Below are 15,007 nucleotides of genomic sequence, written 5' to 3'. Positions count from 1 at the left end.
CAGTTCCAAATTTCATGTTTTCAGATACAAAACGTATTTTTTTTACGGCTTCAAATCTTTTTTTTCGGTTTCAGATCTGTTTTTCACTTTCAGATCTTTTTTTTTCGGTTTCAGACTTTTGGCCCCGATTTGGCGTAGGGGGCGTGGCTTAAACTCAGAGGGGCGTGGTATTATGAGTGACAGCTTAACAAAGAAGGCAGAAGTCATGTTGCCTTCAGGAAATGGTGTTATTGCGAGAACTATGACTGAATGCTTTCTATCCACTATATACATGTGATATTTACTAAACAAACTGATGCCAGTGACAAAGTTCCATTTAAAAAACTGTTTTGGACAACACGTGCTACCAGTTACACCATAAGAGCTATAAACTTTGCCAGATTGTGCAGTTCAGCAGGAACGCTGACTTCTCCCACTTTCACGTACGACTTTGAATGTAGCACCACAGTATTCACTCGGCAGTCAGCATGAGCCGCCGCGCGCCTAAGCGCAAACCACGGACAGCGAGCGCACAGGTAATACATTTGAAATATATTCGCCTTTTTGAATAGATACTTTGGGACATTATACATTTTTTTTGTCATTAACACATAAAGGGAAAATAGGTGGACAGCTGGACAAAGCTGGAAATGATGCATCGCTAGCACTAAAGTTAGCATTAACTTATGTTAGCTTCACACTAGCTGGTGTTTTTACTCTAATTTCAGTGTCCAGCTCAAGTTTTTTGACTTTAACAGTAGTGGTCTTTGTTAACCTCTGTTTGTCAGAATGACCATAACTCGACAGTGGCTGCAGCCGCACAGAGCCTTATAAATGTGCTCACACAGAACCTCTCTCAGGGACAGCAAGAGCAAGGAAAAAAGCAGGAACAGGAATCTTCATCTGTAGAACAAGAGATGACCAGGTTTTAGTTTGGATTTTATTGTTCAAGTTCGTTTTAAACTAATTTACCGGGTTATATTTTGAATTAACATTATTTTAAATGAATTTTTTCAATCGTGCAGATCTTTTCCTGGATTTTTCTCAAGAAAAAGTTACCTTGGAAAGTGAAAGAGACAGAGTCCAAAGACCTGTAGCACACCATATACAAAACCCTGGAAGCCTTTTAGTTTCTATGTGTATCTGTTGAACATTAATTCAGAGACAACCCCAAACTCATCTGAAGAGTCTGAGCTTGCCCAGGCAGGGCTTGGAAAAAGACATCTCACCATGTCCAGGGATATGAGTCACGAGGAGGTATTGCAGACAATTTATTTAAAATTTGCACCTAAATTCTTATATTTAAAACATTCCCTTTCATTGTAGTGTTAGGCTATTCTTCAAGCATCAACACATCACTTAGTTATGTTCTCTTAGTTCTTTAGACTACTTCAAAATGAGTACCCTAAGATGCAGGGAGTGACAGGAGGTTGGCTACTCTACAAGACTACAGGTGGAGAAAAGTAGTAATATATCCATTGTCATACATTGTCATTCAAATAACTAGTCCAAACAAACTCAGTTGAAATAATCCAAACAATGTTGCATTTACAGGTGGTCAGGGTAAAAGGAGACTGGTAATGATTCCTCCTGACTCTGATGGATCCACTGGAACCCTACTTCGCAGTGTTACAGGGGCAGGAAAGGGCACCCTGTATATTGTGCCATTGCAACATGAGTTTGACCTAACTCCCCTACCTCCAGATGCCATTGAATTCCGAAGCATGCCAAAAGCACAATGCCAAACATGTAAAGTGATTTTTCCTTTGCACATTTTGGCCCTTCATGTTCAAGAGTGCATGGAGTCTCAGTCAGCAGGAGAGGATATTGAGGTAAATGTAGCTATGAAATAATGTTATGTTGCCTTCTGTAAAATTTTGATTGTTGTTCAGTGAGTTATAACTGAATATTTTTGGGTCATATGTTATATGTTAGGAGTGTCAAAGTGACATCCAGATAGTTTCAGAGACAGCCAAAAGATGTCTCGGTGTCATGGACAGGGGGGTCCATGACACCGAGACATCTTTTGAAGAGGTACAGTGTTTGATGTAATTGTAATGCAATGTGAAATGGCTACATAAACTGTTTTGTATGACACTATTGCTAATATTCAAACTGTTCTGTCTCCATCAGAAAGTTCCATGTCCTATCTGTTTCTTGAACTTTACACCACAGTTTGTAGAGATCCATGCTAGCATGTGTGGAGAAAGGTAATTTGATGTTGGATATTTATGTTAGTTTTAAATGTATATGTAACATGAAGTACTTGTTTTTTCTATTAATACCAATATGTCTCACTTGTGCTTTTGTAGAAGAAAGGACAATCTTAAAATGGCTGAGACAACTGCCGTGAGCCAGGACAATGGAGAGGAGCACATCAAAAGGTACATTTTGTGTTGTCTAAATACATAAATATCTTTATCCGACATGGATCTTAATTTTACAGAGTTTGTTTTCAACATTAGTATTTATTTATTGATAAGGGGTTTTGTTTGGCAGTGTTGATGATGTATTGGATGCCATTTGTCGAAGAGTTGACGTAGAGAAACAATTCAACATCCAAATCTCAAGAACAAACATTCTGGAGAGAGGCCTACTGCAGTGGCAACGCCAAAAAAAAAATTCACCCACTGCTACTCTTTGGGGAGGCAGGAGTGGACACAGGTGCGCTCCGAAAAGAATTTCTCACAGGTAAAACAAAAACAAACGTTTGAATCCATTGAACAATCTTATATTTTAAACCATGAACAATGCCCTTCATACTAAAAAATAAATAAAATATTGTCTTCTCACTAACCCAAATTTGACAAACCCTACTATTACTTGACATAGGAGACCCTAGACCAACACAGTAAATGCTGTTTGTACCTTTGTCTATAGAACTGATGGCAGGAATTGAGAGCCATTTCTTTGAGGGGCCAGAGCACCAGAGGAGCCCACGATACTCTCTGACTGACTTTGACAGTGGCCTGTACAAGTGGGTTTATTTTATGCAAGTTGGGACAAACTGTTTCATTCCATGAAATGTTTTCAAGCAAAAGTAATACATTCAAGCTTCATTTGTGTAAATAGGACTGTTGGAGAGATTTTGGCAGTTAGTTTGGCACAAGGTGGCCCGGCCCCTGCCTTTTTCAGCCCATGGACTTACAGTTACCTCTGTAGTGGGCAAATAAACCCAACTACTCTTAACAGGGATTCAGTTGCTGATGTCCAGTTGCAAGGGTTATTGGACCAGGTAAGACCTCTGTATGATGGAAATGCTGGGTTTATCAAGAATACCTTGTCAAATAATATTTTCATGTATTTACATGGGAAAGAAATTTTCTTCCTGTTTTTTTATTTTCAGGTTGAAATGTCAACTGAACATTCAATTGAAGGCCTATCTGATGAAATCTTAAATTGCGGATATACTGGAGCTATATCCGTGCAAAACAAGGAGTCCATTGTTCGGTATGCTAGGACATATGTCTGTTTGTACAGTAAGATCCATTACAAGTAAGGTTTTGTAGCAACTGCTTTCCTTTCTACTGTTGTAGTGCCATCATACTCCATGCAGTGCTGAGGTTGCAGCCTATGTTGGATCAATTGAGGGAAGGCCTGCAGCTGTATGACCTTCTTCTGCTAATTGGGCAGTACCCAGATATCTGCCAGCCCCTGTTTGTTCCTGGGGAAGATGTAAAAGTAAGCAAAACTATACCATTTATTATTAGCAACAAGAAATGCCTAACTGCTATGCCATTTCATAATATAAAGGGTCATATAATATACATGTTGATTTTTATCTCATCATAGGTCAATGCAGAGTTTGTCATGGCATCCATACTTCCTCAACTGAGTGAGAAAGGGACTTCCAGGCATCAGATTGAGCTGGAGATGATCAACTTCATTCAAGACTTCCTTTATGAAGCTGAAGGTATAGTTTTTAATGTCCTGCAAATCAAATATTGAAAAGCTCAGAAAAATGTGAGTGTTTTCATGACAAAATATTCTAGCTTGTGACTGCGGAATCTTTAAATAATCAGGTACCACCTGTAGTCATGCTTGTAGGTATTGAACATGTTTAATTTGTATTCTACCTGAAAAATATTGATAGCAATAAGTATAATGTGCCAGCATAATGTGTCTTACAGCATATGTCACTTTTTTAGTATGCAAGACTGTAAGCATATATACAGAGAACATACATTGAAATTATTGTTTTCCTAAAACCATTGTCCTTAATGAACACATTTACAAATCTTATCACCATTATATGTATTAAGACATTATTGCCAATAATGAATTCATACATAATGGAATTCATAACCATTGTGTTTGGCTAAGTGTCATTTCCAAACCTTGTGAAATCTCACAATTAGATTTTTTTTGACCAGCTGTTCTTTTGTGTACCTCTGTCTAATTCACTTATTTAATTGAAAGAACAATTAGGAAATCAAAATTGCAATTGTCACATGACACTTGTTATATCTGTTTGCTTCATAGCTGAGGATCAGGGGCATGTAGATTACCAAGATGGCCTGCATTCCATCACACCTGCCCGGTTTCTACAGTGGATCACAGGCCAAGGTCACATTCCACTTCTTCCCTCAGAGAAGAAGGATTTTGCTGTAACGATCAAGTTTAACCATGACTGTAGTGCAGACTTTGGCCATCACAATGTATGTTACCCTGTTGTTTCAGCATGTGCCAAGAATATTGTACTACCTGTCAGACATATGAGGCCTTATGACCAGTTCAAAAAGGTTCTAATTGAGGCTTTTCATCTGGGCCAACAGTTTAACATGGTGTAAATATTTAGCACTAGTTGCTACTTTTACTTTTGTTGTGATTAATGAGCATTTCTTAATACAGTGTTTCAGGACTAATCATTCAAGAGTAAACATTACATATTTGTTTAATGACAGTACTGTAGAGCATTTCATACAAATCTTGCAGGTTCTAATTAAGGCTTTTCATCTGGGCCAACAGTTTAACATGGTGTTAATTTTTTATTAACACCATTTTAGCACTAGTTGCTGCTCCTTTTTTACTTTTGTTCTGTGTGTTTTAATACTACTGTGTTTCAGGACTAATCATTCAAGAGTAAACATTACATATTTGTTTGAAGACAGTACTGTAGAGCTTTTCATACAAATACAACTGGAAATCTTGCAACACGATTTCATAAAAGAAATTTCTTTCTAGAGGTCTGGTTAATTGGCATCATGTTGTCTCATAAATAAGTTTCTACCCAGCACTCACAGCAGTTCAATAATGTTTGTACTATGTTTCTTCATGGTTGTCAGTAACAAAAAACATTAAAAACAAATTAAATGTCCACTGGTGAACTGGTCATGAAATACAAAATGTTTTCATCTACGGTGATTTAGCACGTAGTTCAATACAGCCAAATAAATGTCGCCCATAGGAATCTGATGGTCCTGTAACATCAATAGTGGCGGCTAGCTGATGGTCCTGCTCAGCTTTTCTTTTTCTGCTCAGAGAGGACATTCAATGGAGTGGGAGAATCACTCCAGGACTGGTCACGTCTTGCTCACTGACAGTGTTGAAATGAAGATCTGCATCCTCAATGTCCTACATTTCAAATAAAAAAATTAAAAATAATCACTTAAATCGGGAACATGAAGCTATAAAAGCAAGCAGATTTTAAGAAGATTGTGAACAGAAATGATGGCATGCTGATGCCAGTATCAACTCTTATATTTTTATCCAATGTGACCTAAGAAATATGAGCTGTTCAGCTTTTAAACCATTAGTTTAAGCATCACTTTAATAATAGTAACAGGGCTTAAAGTGAAAAAATTAATTTCAACCCTGTGTTAGAGCTGTGTTCCTCTTGTATGATTGGTAGGTGAAATCAATTGACTCGAAAATATTAAACCGCATGCAAGTTTTTTTTCTTTCCTCCGCGGCCCCCGGAGATCCGGCACAGTGCCGAATACTTTAAGCCCTGTAGTAAGCAAGTTTTATGCTATTTCAGTTTGGATAGAATTAACTGTTATTTTTCATTAATTTTACACTGGTGATTGGAAACCACATTTCAACATCAGTTTTTTATTAATGATGAAATTAACTTAATCTTCTTCCTCCAATTTTAATCACAAGTGTAATATACAGTGGAAAATAGAATTATACTTCCAAGCTTTTTCATAGAATAAGTTTTCAGGTATTTCTTTACAGTGTTGTAAAGCTGTTTAAACAATGATTGACGAAAACATTTTTAATTAAATGTGAGAATTGATATTCTATGATAAAGGATTAGTGGCCAAAACTATACCAATCAACACAAACAAAATTAGTACCTCTGCCAAGTCTGGAGCATCAACAGGATACCGGAGAAGCCCCATCATCCACAGTTGTTGTGGGGAGAGATTCTGCTCTGTTCTTAGAGGGTGATTATCCCACCCCACCCTGAAGACATCAAGATCCCTCTGCAGACGTGTAAGAAACACATGCTGGGCACAGAAGAGGTGGATGCTATCAGAAGGGTCTAGAACACCTTCATCCTCAAGGCTGTGAAGTATCTCGTAGTACACATTTGAAACAGTCATCCAAACATCTCGCCACAAACGTTCTATTCTGTTAAAAGAAAACATCAAATTACCTTCAAAGTTGTACAGTATATTTGAACTTGCACTTGAACTTGTAACAAAAGATAAGCACACTAGCTCATTTTAGTTGAATGTATTAGATAACCATACAAATACAAAGATGCCATCATTAAATCACCCAAACACTCTGGTCACATACTAGTCACATGATCCAGTGTAAATGCTAAGTGACCAGTGATACTGAGGGAGTGTGCAGAACTTTCTATTGGACCCGCAACTGTCTTGAGGCCTCTTGACGTGTGACCCCTTCACAGTACATAAAGAAAACATACCTTTGGTTGTGTACACTCTTTCCTGATAGGAAACTCCCCCTTCCACAACCCCTAATGGTGAACATGCATCGCGCTATGCCAACGTTTTCCACTCCTTGGTCACCTCTCACCCTAAAAAGAATGTGTCACACATAAAGAAAAGACTAAGGAATGAATACCACAGTGAGCCACACTTTTTTAGTCTTACCTTAATGGGAAGCCATACTTCTGTGCAGTAGATGCTTTATTATTGGTTGCAGCACCAAGGTACATGATCTAGAGAAGAGAATATCATTTACTGGAAATTAAATTTAAAAAGCATTTTTCAAACCTGTAAAATCCAGAAGTAGAACCATGTCTGTCATTTTGAATTTTCATTATCTCATTTGGTCTTAATTTGGTCTTAAGTAATGATTATAGGTAAAAAAAAAAAAGAAATTACCTTTCGTGAGAAGCCATCAATCCCTCCAAAAATAACAAGGCCATATCTGTTGGAGAGAAAAAAAACACTAACTATCACTTTGACGTATGTGTCTTCATTTCTTTGCTGATACAAAAACAGTGTTAAAAATGTGACTGAGTTTGTTAAAATATATTATTCATTTTTAATGTATCTTACTGTATTGAAAAAACATATTTGTCTTACCTGATGAGCTTATGGTTTGTGTCGATATGCACCAAGTGCAGAGGACCCTGGACAGAATATTTCCTTCTTGCAACACACCCCATCCTTCATTCTTGAGAGTACACCAACAGAGTCTACACGTTGCATGGAGGAATACACTCTGTTCCACTGGACACGGTGACCCATGGCCTGCAGGATTCCTTTCATCATTCTGCATCCTACATGTGGTGTCCTAGCCTTCACCGACCTCAGCAAATTATCTAGTTGTTCATCGGTTAGGTTACTGTAGCACTGCATTATGGAAAGTCCATATTCATGCATGCGCCGTTTCACTGTCCTCACAGATACACCCAGATGTTTCGCAATACATGATACACTGGTAGAGACATTTCTACCAGGCTTTGTAGTTGCTGAGGAGACACAACATATTTTGGCTGTCCCATTTCTGCTTGCATCACTGGCACCTGGCACCGGCTCATATTAGAGCTGTCATCTGCATTGACAAGTATGGACTGCTCTGTCAATGCGTTTACAACCTCTTGTGGCATCTCAACCTGGCCTGACAATGCCCTAAAAAGGACCATCTCCTGGTTGACCACAAACTTCAAATAGTCCACATCCAGCGGGAGTCTCTGTGTGGCCTGGGAAATTTTAGTTAGAAGTCTCTGAAGAAGGTCTCTTTTTATTTGCTCCTAGAATAGACAAATATGACTTTACATTAATGCTCTGGTCTGATAAATTATATTTTACACACATAACGTTACATGTAACAGCATGACAGTTATGCCATACATAATATGCCAAGTGGGCAAACTTTGAAGGCTTCTACCACAGCCTAACTGATGTATCAGAATACACTAACTTGTCTTTTTGTATTTGTATGTCTTACTGTCTGTTTTCTGGACCGTGTGTGTCCGTAATAAAAGCTTTGATTGATTGATTAACAAAGCGGACCAGGACAAGTAATGTTGTTTAAACTAGCTAACCATAAAAAGGCAACACTATTAACTTAGCAATGTTAGTTATCTATAATTTTTACATTTATAAAGATGCAGCCACTGTTGAGTTATGGTCATTCTGACAAACAAAGGTTAACAAAACCACTACAGTCAAAAAACTTGAGCTGGACACTGAAATTAGAGTAAAAACACCAGCTAGTGTGAAGCTAACATAAGTTAATGCTAACTTTAGTGCTAGCGATGCTTCATTTCCAGCTTTGTCCAGCTGTCCACCTATTTTCCCTTTGTGTGTTAATGACAAAAAAATGTATAATATATAATAATGTCCCAAAGTATCTATTCAAAAAGGCGAATATATTTCAAATGTATTACCTGTGTGCTGGCGCTATCGGGTTGCCTTGGCGGAGCGGATGCCATGCTGACTGCCGAGTGAATACTGTGGTGCTACATTCAAAGTCGTACGTGAAAGTGGGAGAAGTCAGCGTTCCTGCTGAACTGCACAATCGGCAAAGTTTATAGCTCTTATGGTGTAACTGGTAGCACGTGTTGTCCAAAACAGTTTTTTAAATGGAACTTTGTCACTGGCATCAGTTTGTTTAGTAAATATCACATGTATATAGTGGATAGAAAGCATTCAGTCATAGTTCTCGCAATAACACCATTTCCTGAAGGCAACATGACTTCTGCCTTCTTTGTTAAGCTGTCACTCATAATACCACGCCCCTCTGAGTTTAAGCCACGCCCCCTACGCCAAATCGGGGCCAAAAGTCTGAAACCAAAAAAAAGATCTGAAAGTGAAAAACAGATCTGAAACCGAAAAAAAAGATTTGAAACCGAAAAAAAAAAGATTTGAAGCCGTAAAAAAAATAAGTTTTGTATCTGAAAACATGAAATTTGGAACTGAAAACAAATATAAAAGTGAAAAATGAAAATTTATAATTTATTCAAAATAATTCCAGAATTTAATCTAAATTTTTTTCAAACTGAAAGAAAAATTGGTACACTTAATTTTAGTTTGAATACATGGTTTTATTTTTTTCAAGTTTTGACCAAAACTTAAATTTTCAATTTCAAGCTTTAGTTTTTCAACTATATATATTTTTTTCAAATTAACAAAACATTTGGCCCTGATTTAGCTCCATATTTGTACACGATCCATCGCACCTGTTAATACGGCACCGGTGCCTTAACGACCGCTATCTACCGGACCAAATAGCAACGCGGATTTAAGTGCCTTATTAGGTGCCACTTAAATGCTTGCGCTTCTCTCTGATGCTCCTGAACGGAGATCAACTTTTTATTGTTTTATATTTTTGAACAGACAAATACAATTGAACAAGGTACTCCTTTTTTAAAGAGAGAGAGAGAGAGAAGAGAAGAGAAGAGATGTGTCACCTTTTTCAGCCCTTCTGAGTTTGCAGGTAGGATTTTAATATAATATTATAGTCATTATTTTTTTCTTTATTGCTAGTTTTCCCAACCAGTACTTTTACACTTTTTAGTTTTTTAATAAATAATTGCTTTACAATCTTCAAACCCTCGCTATTCTTTCCCAAATATCTAATTACTTGAGTAATGAATGTGAATACTTTTGACACCTCTGATTACATGGGATAGTCCTTGAACACACACTCTTCAAGGCAGACTTGAACCTTCTCCAGGTCCACATGGTGCAAGCAATCTCTGCTTCTGTACAGTTGAGGGACTGCATGCAATATGCAGGGACGTCCACGAGGTGATCGGGAGTTGTGGACTTAACGGACTCTGTGGTTGTTCCAAGTCAATACAACCTCATTAAGTTCTTCCTACAAGGAAAATGATAGTCAGTGAGGCAGATATATAAAAGGCAGTGTATAAACAATATTGGGCATTGGTGAAGTAGTCCTGACCATGGTTTGTTTAATGTGAAATTTGTCTTCTGGTTGTAATATGGTGGGTTGGAACAATAATATAAATATCTGCAAAAAGTAATTTGCTGCAGTGCAACTAATGTTGCAATTAAATTTTCGCAGCTATCGAAACGTGGTGTGTAACCCAAAATGAGAAAAGGGGCTTTGGCATCATGCAATTTTTTGCACAGGACAATTCTTAAATAATGCCTACTTATTTGATGCGAAGCTACTCTGAATACTGTACCTTAACCCACATATCGTTTTTGTCAAACAGAAAAATAATTTATTCATTTTCTGCACCAAACACATGCAATGACTTTACATGGTAATTTGTGGCTTTTGTGTGCAATCCTTTATCTCATAATGTGACAATTACCTGTATTGTTTGAAGAAAGCAAAACTGGATCAAGGACTTGTTGTCTGAGAAGTAGCCATCTTCTCTCAGTTTGTCTTAGTGCATTCAAAACTGGACACACTCACTTCGCAAGATCAACCACCATCGCTCAGTGCGTTGGTTTCCAGTCGTTGGACCAAAGGTTAAGGTCTGTTTCAGCTTGGTTTTCAGAAAAGTGCAAAAACCGCTGCATTTCAGCCATATGGCCATTTTCTGTTCCTAACTCAAGTCTGAGTCTGGCAGGGCACCCACCAGCATTGATCACAGCATCCATAAAGTAGGTCATTGTTTGTTTTGTAAGCTTCAAGCCATATCATCTTTCTGGAAAACCCATCAATGCATCCACTGATTGCAATTCCAAATGGCTTAAGCTTGTCGTAGCCGTCAATGTTCCAGACATAGTTTGGACCACAGCTGTGGTAAACACACCTTCGCAGTCTGTTTCTTGACCTCAGATCAACACCTTCACCATCCAATAACTGTAGCAGTATTCATACTGTTTCTCTGTCAGTCACAATTCCATGTAACCAACATTTTTGGTGCATCCATCTGTAACCATGACACTAACCAGATGTTTCCAGTTGCTGTTCAATGAATGTTGCTACCTCAGCCACAGCAGTTTTATTCTTTCTTCACCAGAGCTGCTTCTTGCTTAAAGCTGCAGTAGGTAAGATTGTGAAGAGCCAGGACTTTGCCAACAAATTTGAACATCGACAACTTCTCAGTCCCTCCTCCCTTTCTGCTGCAGCCCAAACCGTCTCCTAAGCCCCGCCCACACAACGGAGTTTGACAGAACTGCCGGCATGTCAGACAACATGTTCAATAACTAAACACCAACACAACGTTAACTTTACTCACCAAAAGTAAAACGATGCTAACTAGCAGGCTATCGTTAGCCATTTCAGCATCATATCAGACCGACCACTGTGCTAACGTTACTATCATCCTCACCAACGTAGCTTTGTGGACTTTTGACTACTTATAACCAAGTGAAAGATAAATCATTCATGGTAATTATGTTACCTGTTGAGAGGAAATGTGGCTACGTCTGCATCGTTCTTCAGATCTTTAAAATCCTGCAGCCACGCCACCTCTGAAAAGCCACTCCATTATTCACGGAATTTTGGAAAACCTTTCTGCAGCTCGTGCGCAGGGAGGGGGGAGGGGAGAACGCTATATATGCGTGTGCCTGAGCAGTGATTGACAGGCAGATAGACCACCCCTGTGGCCCTGATTGGAGAAAATCGACCGGGAGCGGTGGAATTTTGCCAATGGCCAGAGGAGCTGTCTTTTTTTTTTACATAATTCATGTAGTTCTACCGGAACATAGGGTCAGTTTCAGCAAATATGACAGAAAGTTAGTTTTATAAGACTTACCTACTGCATCTTTAATATCCTTTCAAGAGTGCGTTTGCTTAGTAAAATCCCATGTGAATAAGCAAGCAAATGCAGAATCTCGTCTATTGTGAAGCCACGTTTAAAGTAGTCCTCAATGTACTCACAATCCATTTCTGTCTAACTGAATAGGAGAACCTTTGCCAAATAGCTGTTTCTCTCATAATTATGACTTTTTATCTCATAATTATGACTTACCAAGGATATAATTTTATTATCAAGACAAGGTTTTCATCAAATTTTTTATTTTTCACTGGCGGAAATAGGCTTCCATTTCCAGGTGACGTCAGCGGCCTGAGGGTGAAACGGTGTTACACCGTAAGCTGTGGGGGGGCGTGCCAAGATGGCCGAGTGAGTAGACGCTTTCTACCGAGCTCTGCAAAGAAAAGTTTTGGAAACGGTAAAACTAAATTTATTATCTCGCCAAGCACTACTTTTTTTCTCAGAAATACTACAGCACTCGTAAGACGTATTATTGAGCAATGCCAAACCAACGCGACAGGAAAAGAGGCCAAGAGAGCGCCGGACTGAAGCTAAATCCAAATGCTAGCAACATTACTCCTAAGGCTGGCAATGCTCTAGTTGACAATTGTCACAATTATACCTCCACTCTCCTGCCTCTTGCCACTGCGGAAGACTTTATGGATGAATTTCCACCTCTTCCCATCACTCCCAGTAAGTCGCCAGCACCGAAGAAAATGTTGTACGCAACCGGATCTGCACAAACCAACACCAACGATATCATAGCCAGCCTCTCAGCTCTGATAAACACGAGGTCAGACAACATTGAAAGCATGGTCAGTGCCAATGCACTTAAAATTGAAGGTCTTAAAAAGACAATTGACTTTGTGTGTGCAGAAATCAAGGATGTAAAAAGCAAAGTGTGTACACTCGAGGTGAAAATGGCAAAAGAAAGAAGTAAAGTAGACACGTGTCGGCAAATGGTCTCGGAGTTAGAGAGATACTCCAGGAGATGGAACCTTAGACTGCAGTCGAAGAATCAGAAAAGGAAAACATACGAAAGAAGGCCATCGAGGTCTGTCAGGCTGTTCTGCCGGAGGAAAAGAACAGGCTGGCTGACGCTATCGACACCGTACATCGGCTCGGCATTAAGCGGCTGAATGACAACAAACCCAGAGGCATCATCATCCAATTCATTGCACGTGTCTGCAGAGACGCCGTGTGGAAAGCTGCGAAGATGTCAACGCACCTGCGCGACAACGGATTAAGATTTGCGGAGGATCTCTCTAAAGAAGACCGAGAACGAAGGAGCAAACTTTGGCCAGCGATAAAAAAAGCTCGAGAGGAGGGCAAACCAGCCTTCTTCATTGGTGGTCGTAGTTTGTCAACGGTTCAGAAGTCCCTCTGCCCACCTAAGAAACAGTCTCGCCTGCTACCTGTTAACACAAGGACACCCACTGGTTTGATCTGCACTACACTCAAAGTTGATATTGTCATATTTTTTTGTTGGTCTGTTTGTAGGACTTTACAAAGCACTTTAATTTACAAAACCACTGCCTTTTCTATTATATGTTCTGTTCTTTTAGTCCGTTTAATGAACGAGGCAGCTGATTGGGAATGCTGTGCTTTTTAGTTGGCCGGAACTATATCCTTTTCTCCTTACCGTACTTTTTTATTTTTTATATGAAGCAGCACTCGGTCCCCTTATCCAGTATTACCCTTCTAACCAATTGGTTATTGATCGCTTTCTAGTTTACTCCTTGTTCGTGTTCGTTAATAACTTTGTCTTTATCTATTGTTTCTTTAAATGCTAGGGGACTAAGACAGATTTGTAAAAGGGAAAGCCTTATTTTTATTTGCCAAACAACCCGTACAGATTTTTGTTTTTTCAAGAAAGTCATTCCACATCTGCTGATGTCAATTTTTGGAAATCTCAATGGGGTAACGCATATCTGGTTCTCTCAGGGCTCAGAAAGATCTGCTGGAGTAACCACGCTCAAAAAATACTTTCTCAGGTGATGTCTTACACTCAGACTGTGACCCCTAGGGCACTCACGTATCTTATTATTAGAGTTGACAACATTTCTAGCATTGTTATTAATATTTACGGTTACAATAACAAACTTGAGAATGATAAATTACTTGATTCTATAGAAGAAAGAATTACATTTTGGCTCACCAGATACCCAAACTCTATTCTTTTAATTGGTGGAGACTTTAATATTGCCCTAGATAATGCTATTGACAGGTGGCCCCCTGGGCGGTCTTCCTCCATCAGCACAAACCTTAAAAGATTTATGGGAAGATTTAGCATTGTAGATGTATGGAGATTGAAATTTCCTGATGAAAGATCCTTTACTTGGAGCAACAGGTCAGGATCCAGCCAGTCTCGCATAGATTTTTGGTTATTATCCAATAACCTTGAAAAAAATAAAGTTACAGTAACTATCCATGCCACACCCCTTACTGACCATAGAGCAATTCATATAAACATCCACTTTAGTGTATCTAATACATTCCATAGATCGTGCTACTGGAAATTAAACAATTCCCTGTTAAAACATGAAAAGGTTAAGATTGAAATGATTAGGTTAATTACTCATTATTACAACAAGGCTAAAAAGGAAAAATCCTACAACACTAACTGGGAACTGCTTAAGTTCGAGTCAGGAAAATTTTTGAGACAGTATGGAACCTTTGTTGCTAAAACCAAAAGAGCAGAAGAAGATGAAGTCATAAATACAATTTCATCATTTTATCAGAGACCACCCGAGGAAGTTTCAGAGGAGGATAGACTACTTCTCTTACAACTCCAAAACAAATTGGACGAATTATATCGACAAAAAGCAGAAGGAGCCTTTGTAAGGTCTAGGAAAAGATGGCTGGAGGAGGGGGAGCAAAATTCTGCTTACTTTTTCCGTCTTGAAAGATACCGATCTA

The 15,007-nt window shown here is 38.7% G+C and overlaps 2 protein-coding genes across 2 annotated transcripts; one reads left to right on the top strand and one right to left on the bottom strand.

The window, feature by feature from the left end:
- Nucleotides 1-629: 629 nt before the first annotated feature.
- LOC120555515 (G2/M phase-specific E3 ubiquitin-protein ligase-like) lies at nucleotides 630-4,935 on the top strand. Its single transcript, XM_039794260.1, has 12 exons — nucleotides 630-904; nucleotides 1,005-1,432; nucleotides 1,534-1,811; nucleotides 2,113-2,189; nucleotides 2,292-2,363; nucleotides 2,479-2,670; nucleotides 2,860-2,956; nucleotides 3,052-3,214; nucleotides 3,326-3,429; nucleotides 3,516-3,660; nucleotides 3,772-3,892; nucleotides 4,462-4,935. Exons 7-12 carry the CDS (start codon nucleotides 2,865-2,867, stop codon nucleotides 4,767-4,769), a joined length of 933 nt encoding a protein of 310 aa, XP_039650194.1. The 5' UTR covers nucleotides 630-904; nucleotides 1,005-1,432; nucleotides 1,534-1,811; nucleotides 2,113-2,189; nucleotides 2,292-2,363; nucleotides 2,479-2,670; nucleotides 2,860-2,864; the 3' UTR covers nucleotides 4,770-4,935.
- Nucleotides 4,936-5,469: 534 nt separating this feature from the next.
- On the bottom strand, nucleotides 5,470-9,086 carry LOC120555949. Its single transcript, XM_039795169.1, has 7 exons — nucleotides 8,798-9,086; nucleotides 7,488-8,158; nucleotides 7,284-7,329; nucleotides 7,050-7,117; nucleotides 6,863-6,973; nucleotides 6,282-6,558; nucleotides 5,470-5,553 (listed from the first exon to the last, which is right to left on the bottom strand). Exons 2-7 carry the CDS (start codon nucleotides 7,568-7,570, stop codon nucleotides 5,470-5,472), a joined length of 669 nt encoding a protein of 222 aa, XP_039651103.1. The 5' UTR covers nucleotides 7,571-8,158; nucleotides 8,798-9,086.
- Nucleotides 9,087-15,007: the final 5,921 nt, after the last annotated feature.

This window comes from Perca fluviatilis, chromosome 3 (assembly GCF_010015445.1).
Source record: "Perca fluviatilis chromosome 3, GENO_Pfluv_1.0, whole genome shotgun sequence".
NCBI lineage: Eukaryota > Metazoa > Chordata > Actinopteri > Perciformes > Percidae > Perca > Perca fluviatilis.
This window is presented reverse-complemented; position numbering and strand designations above follow the sequence as displayed.

What these genes read in the sequence shown, in the direction of transcription:
- LOC120555949 (XM_039795169.1), bottom strand. Translation starts at nt 7,570, where the DNA reads ATGGGGTGTGTTGCAAGAAGGAAATATTCTGTCCAGGGTCCTCTGCAC. An exon ending in TTGATGGCTTCTCACGAAAG is followed by an intron (nt 7,118 to 7,283) that starts GTAATTTCTTTT and finishes TCTCTTCTCTAG; the next exon opens with ATCATGTACCTTGGTGCTGC. An exon ending in AAGAGTGTACACAACCAAAG is followed by an intron (nt 6,559 to 6,862) that starts GTATGTTTTCTT and finishes TTCTTTTAACAG; the next exon opens with AATAGAACGTTTGTGGCGAG.
- LOC120555515 (XM_039794260.1), top strand. Translation starts at nt 2,865, where the DNA reads ATGGCAGGAATTGAGAGCCATTTCTTTGAGGGGCCAGAGCACCAGAGG. An exon ending in TGCAAGGGTTATTGGACCAG is followed by an intron (nt 3,215 to 3,325) that starts GTAAGACCTCTG and finishes TTTTATTTTCAG; the next exon opens with GTTGAAATGTCAACTGAACA. An exon ending in CTTCCTTTATGAAGCTGAAG is followed by an intron (nt 3,893 to 4,461) that starts GTATAGTTTTTA and finishes TTTGCTTCATAG; the next exon opens with CTGAGGATCAGGGGCATGTA.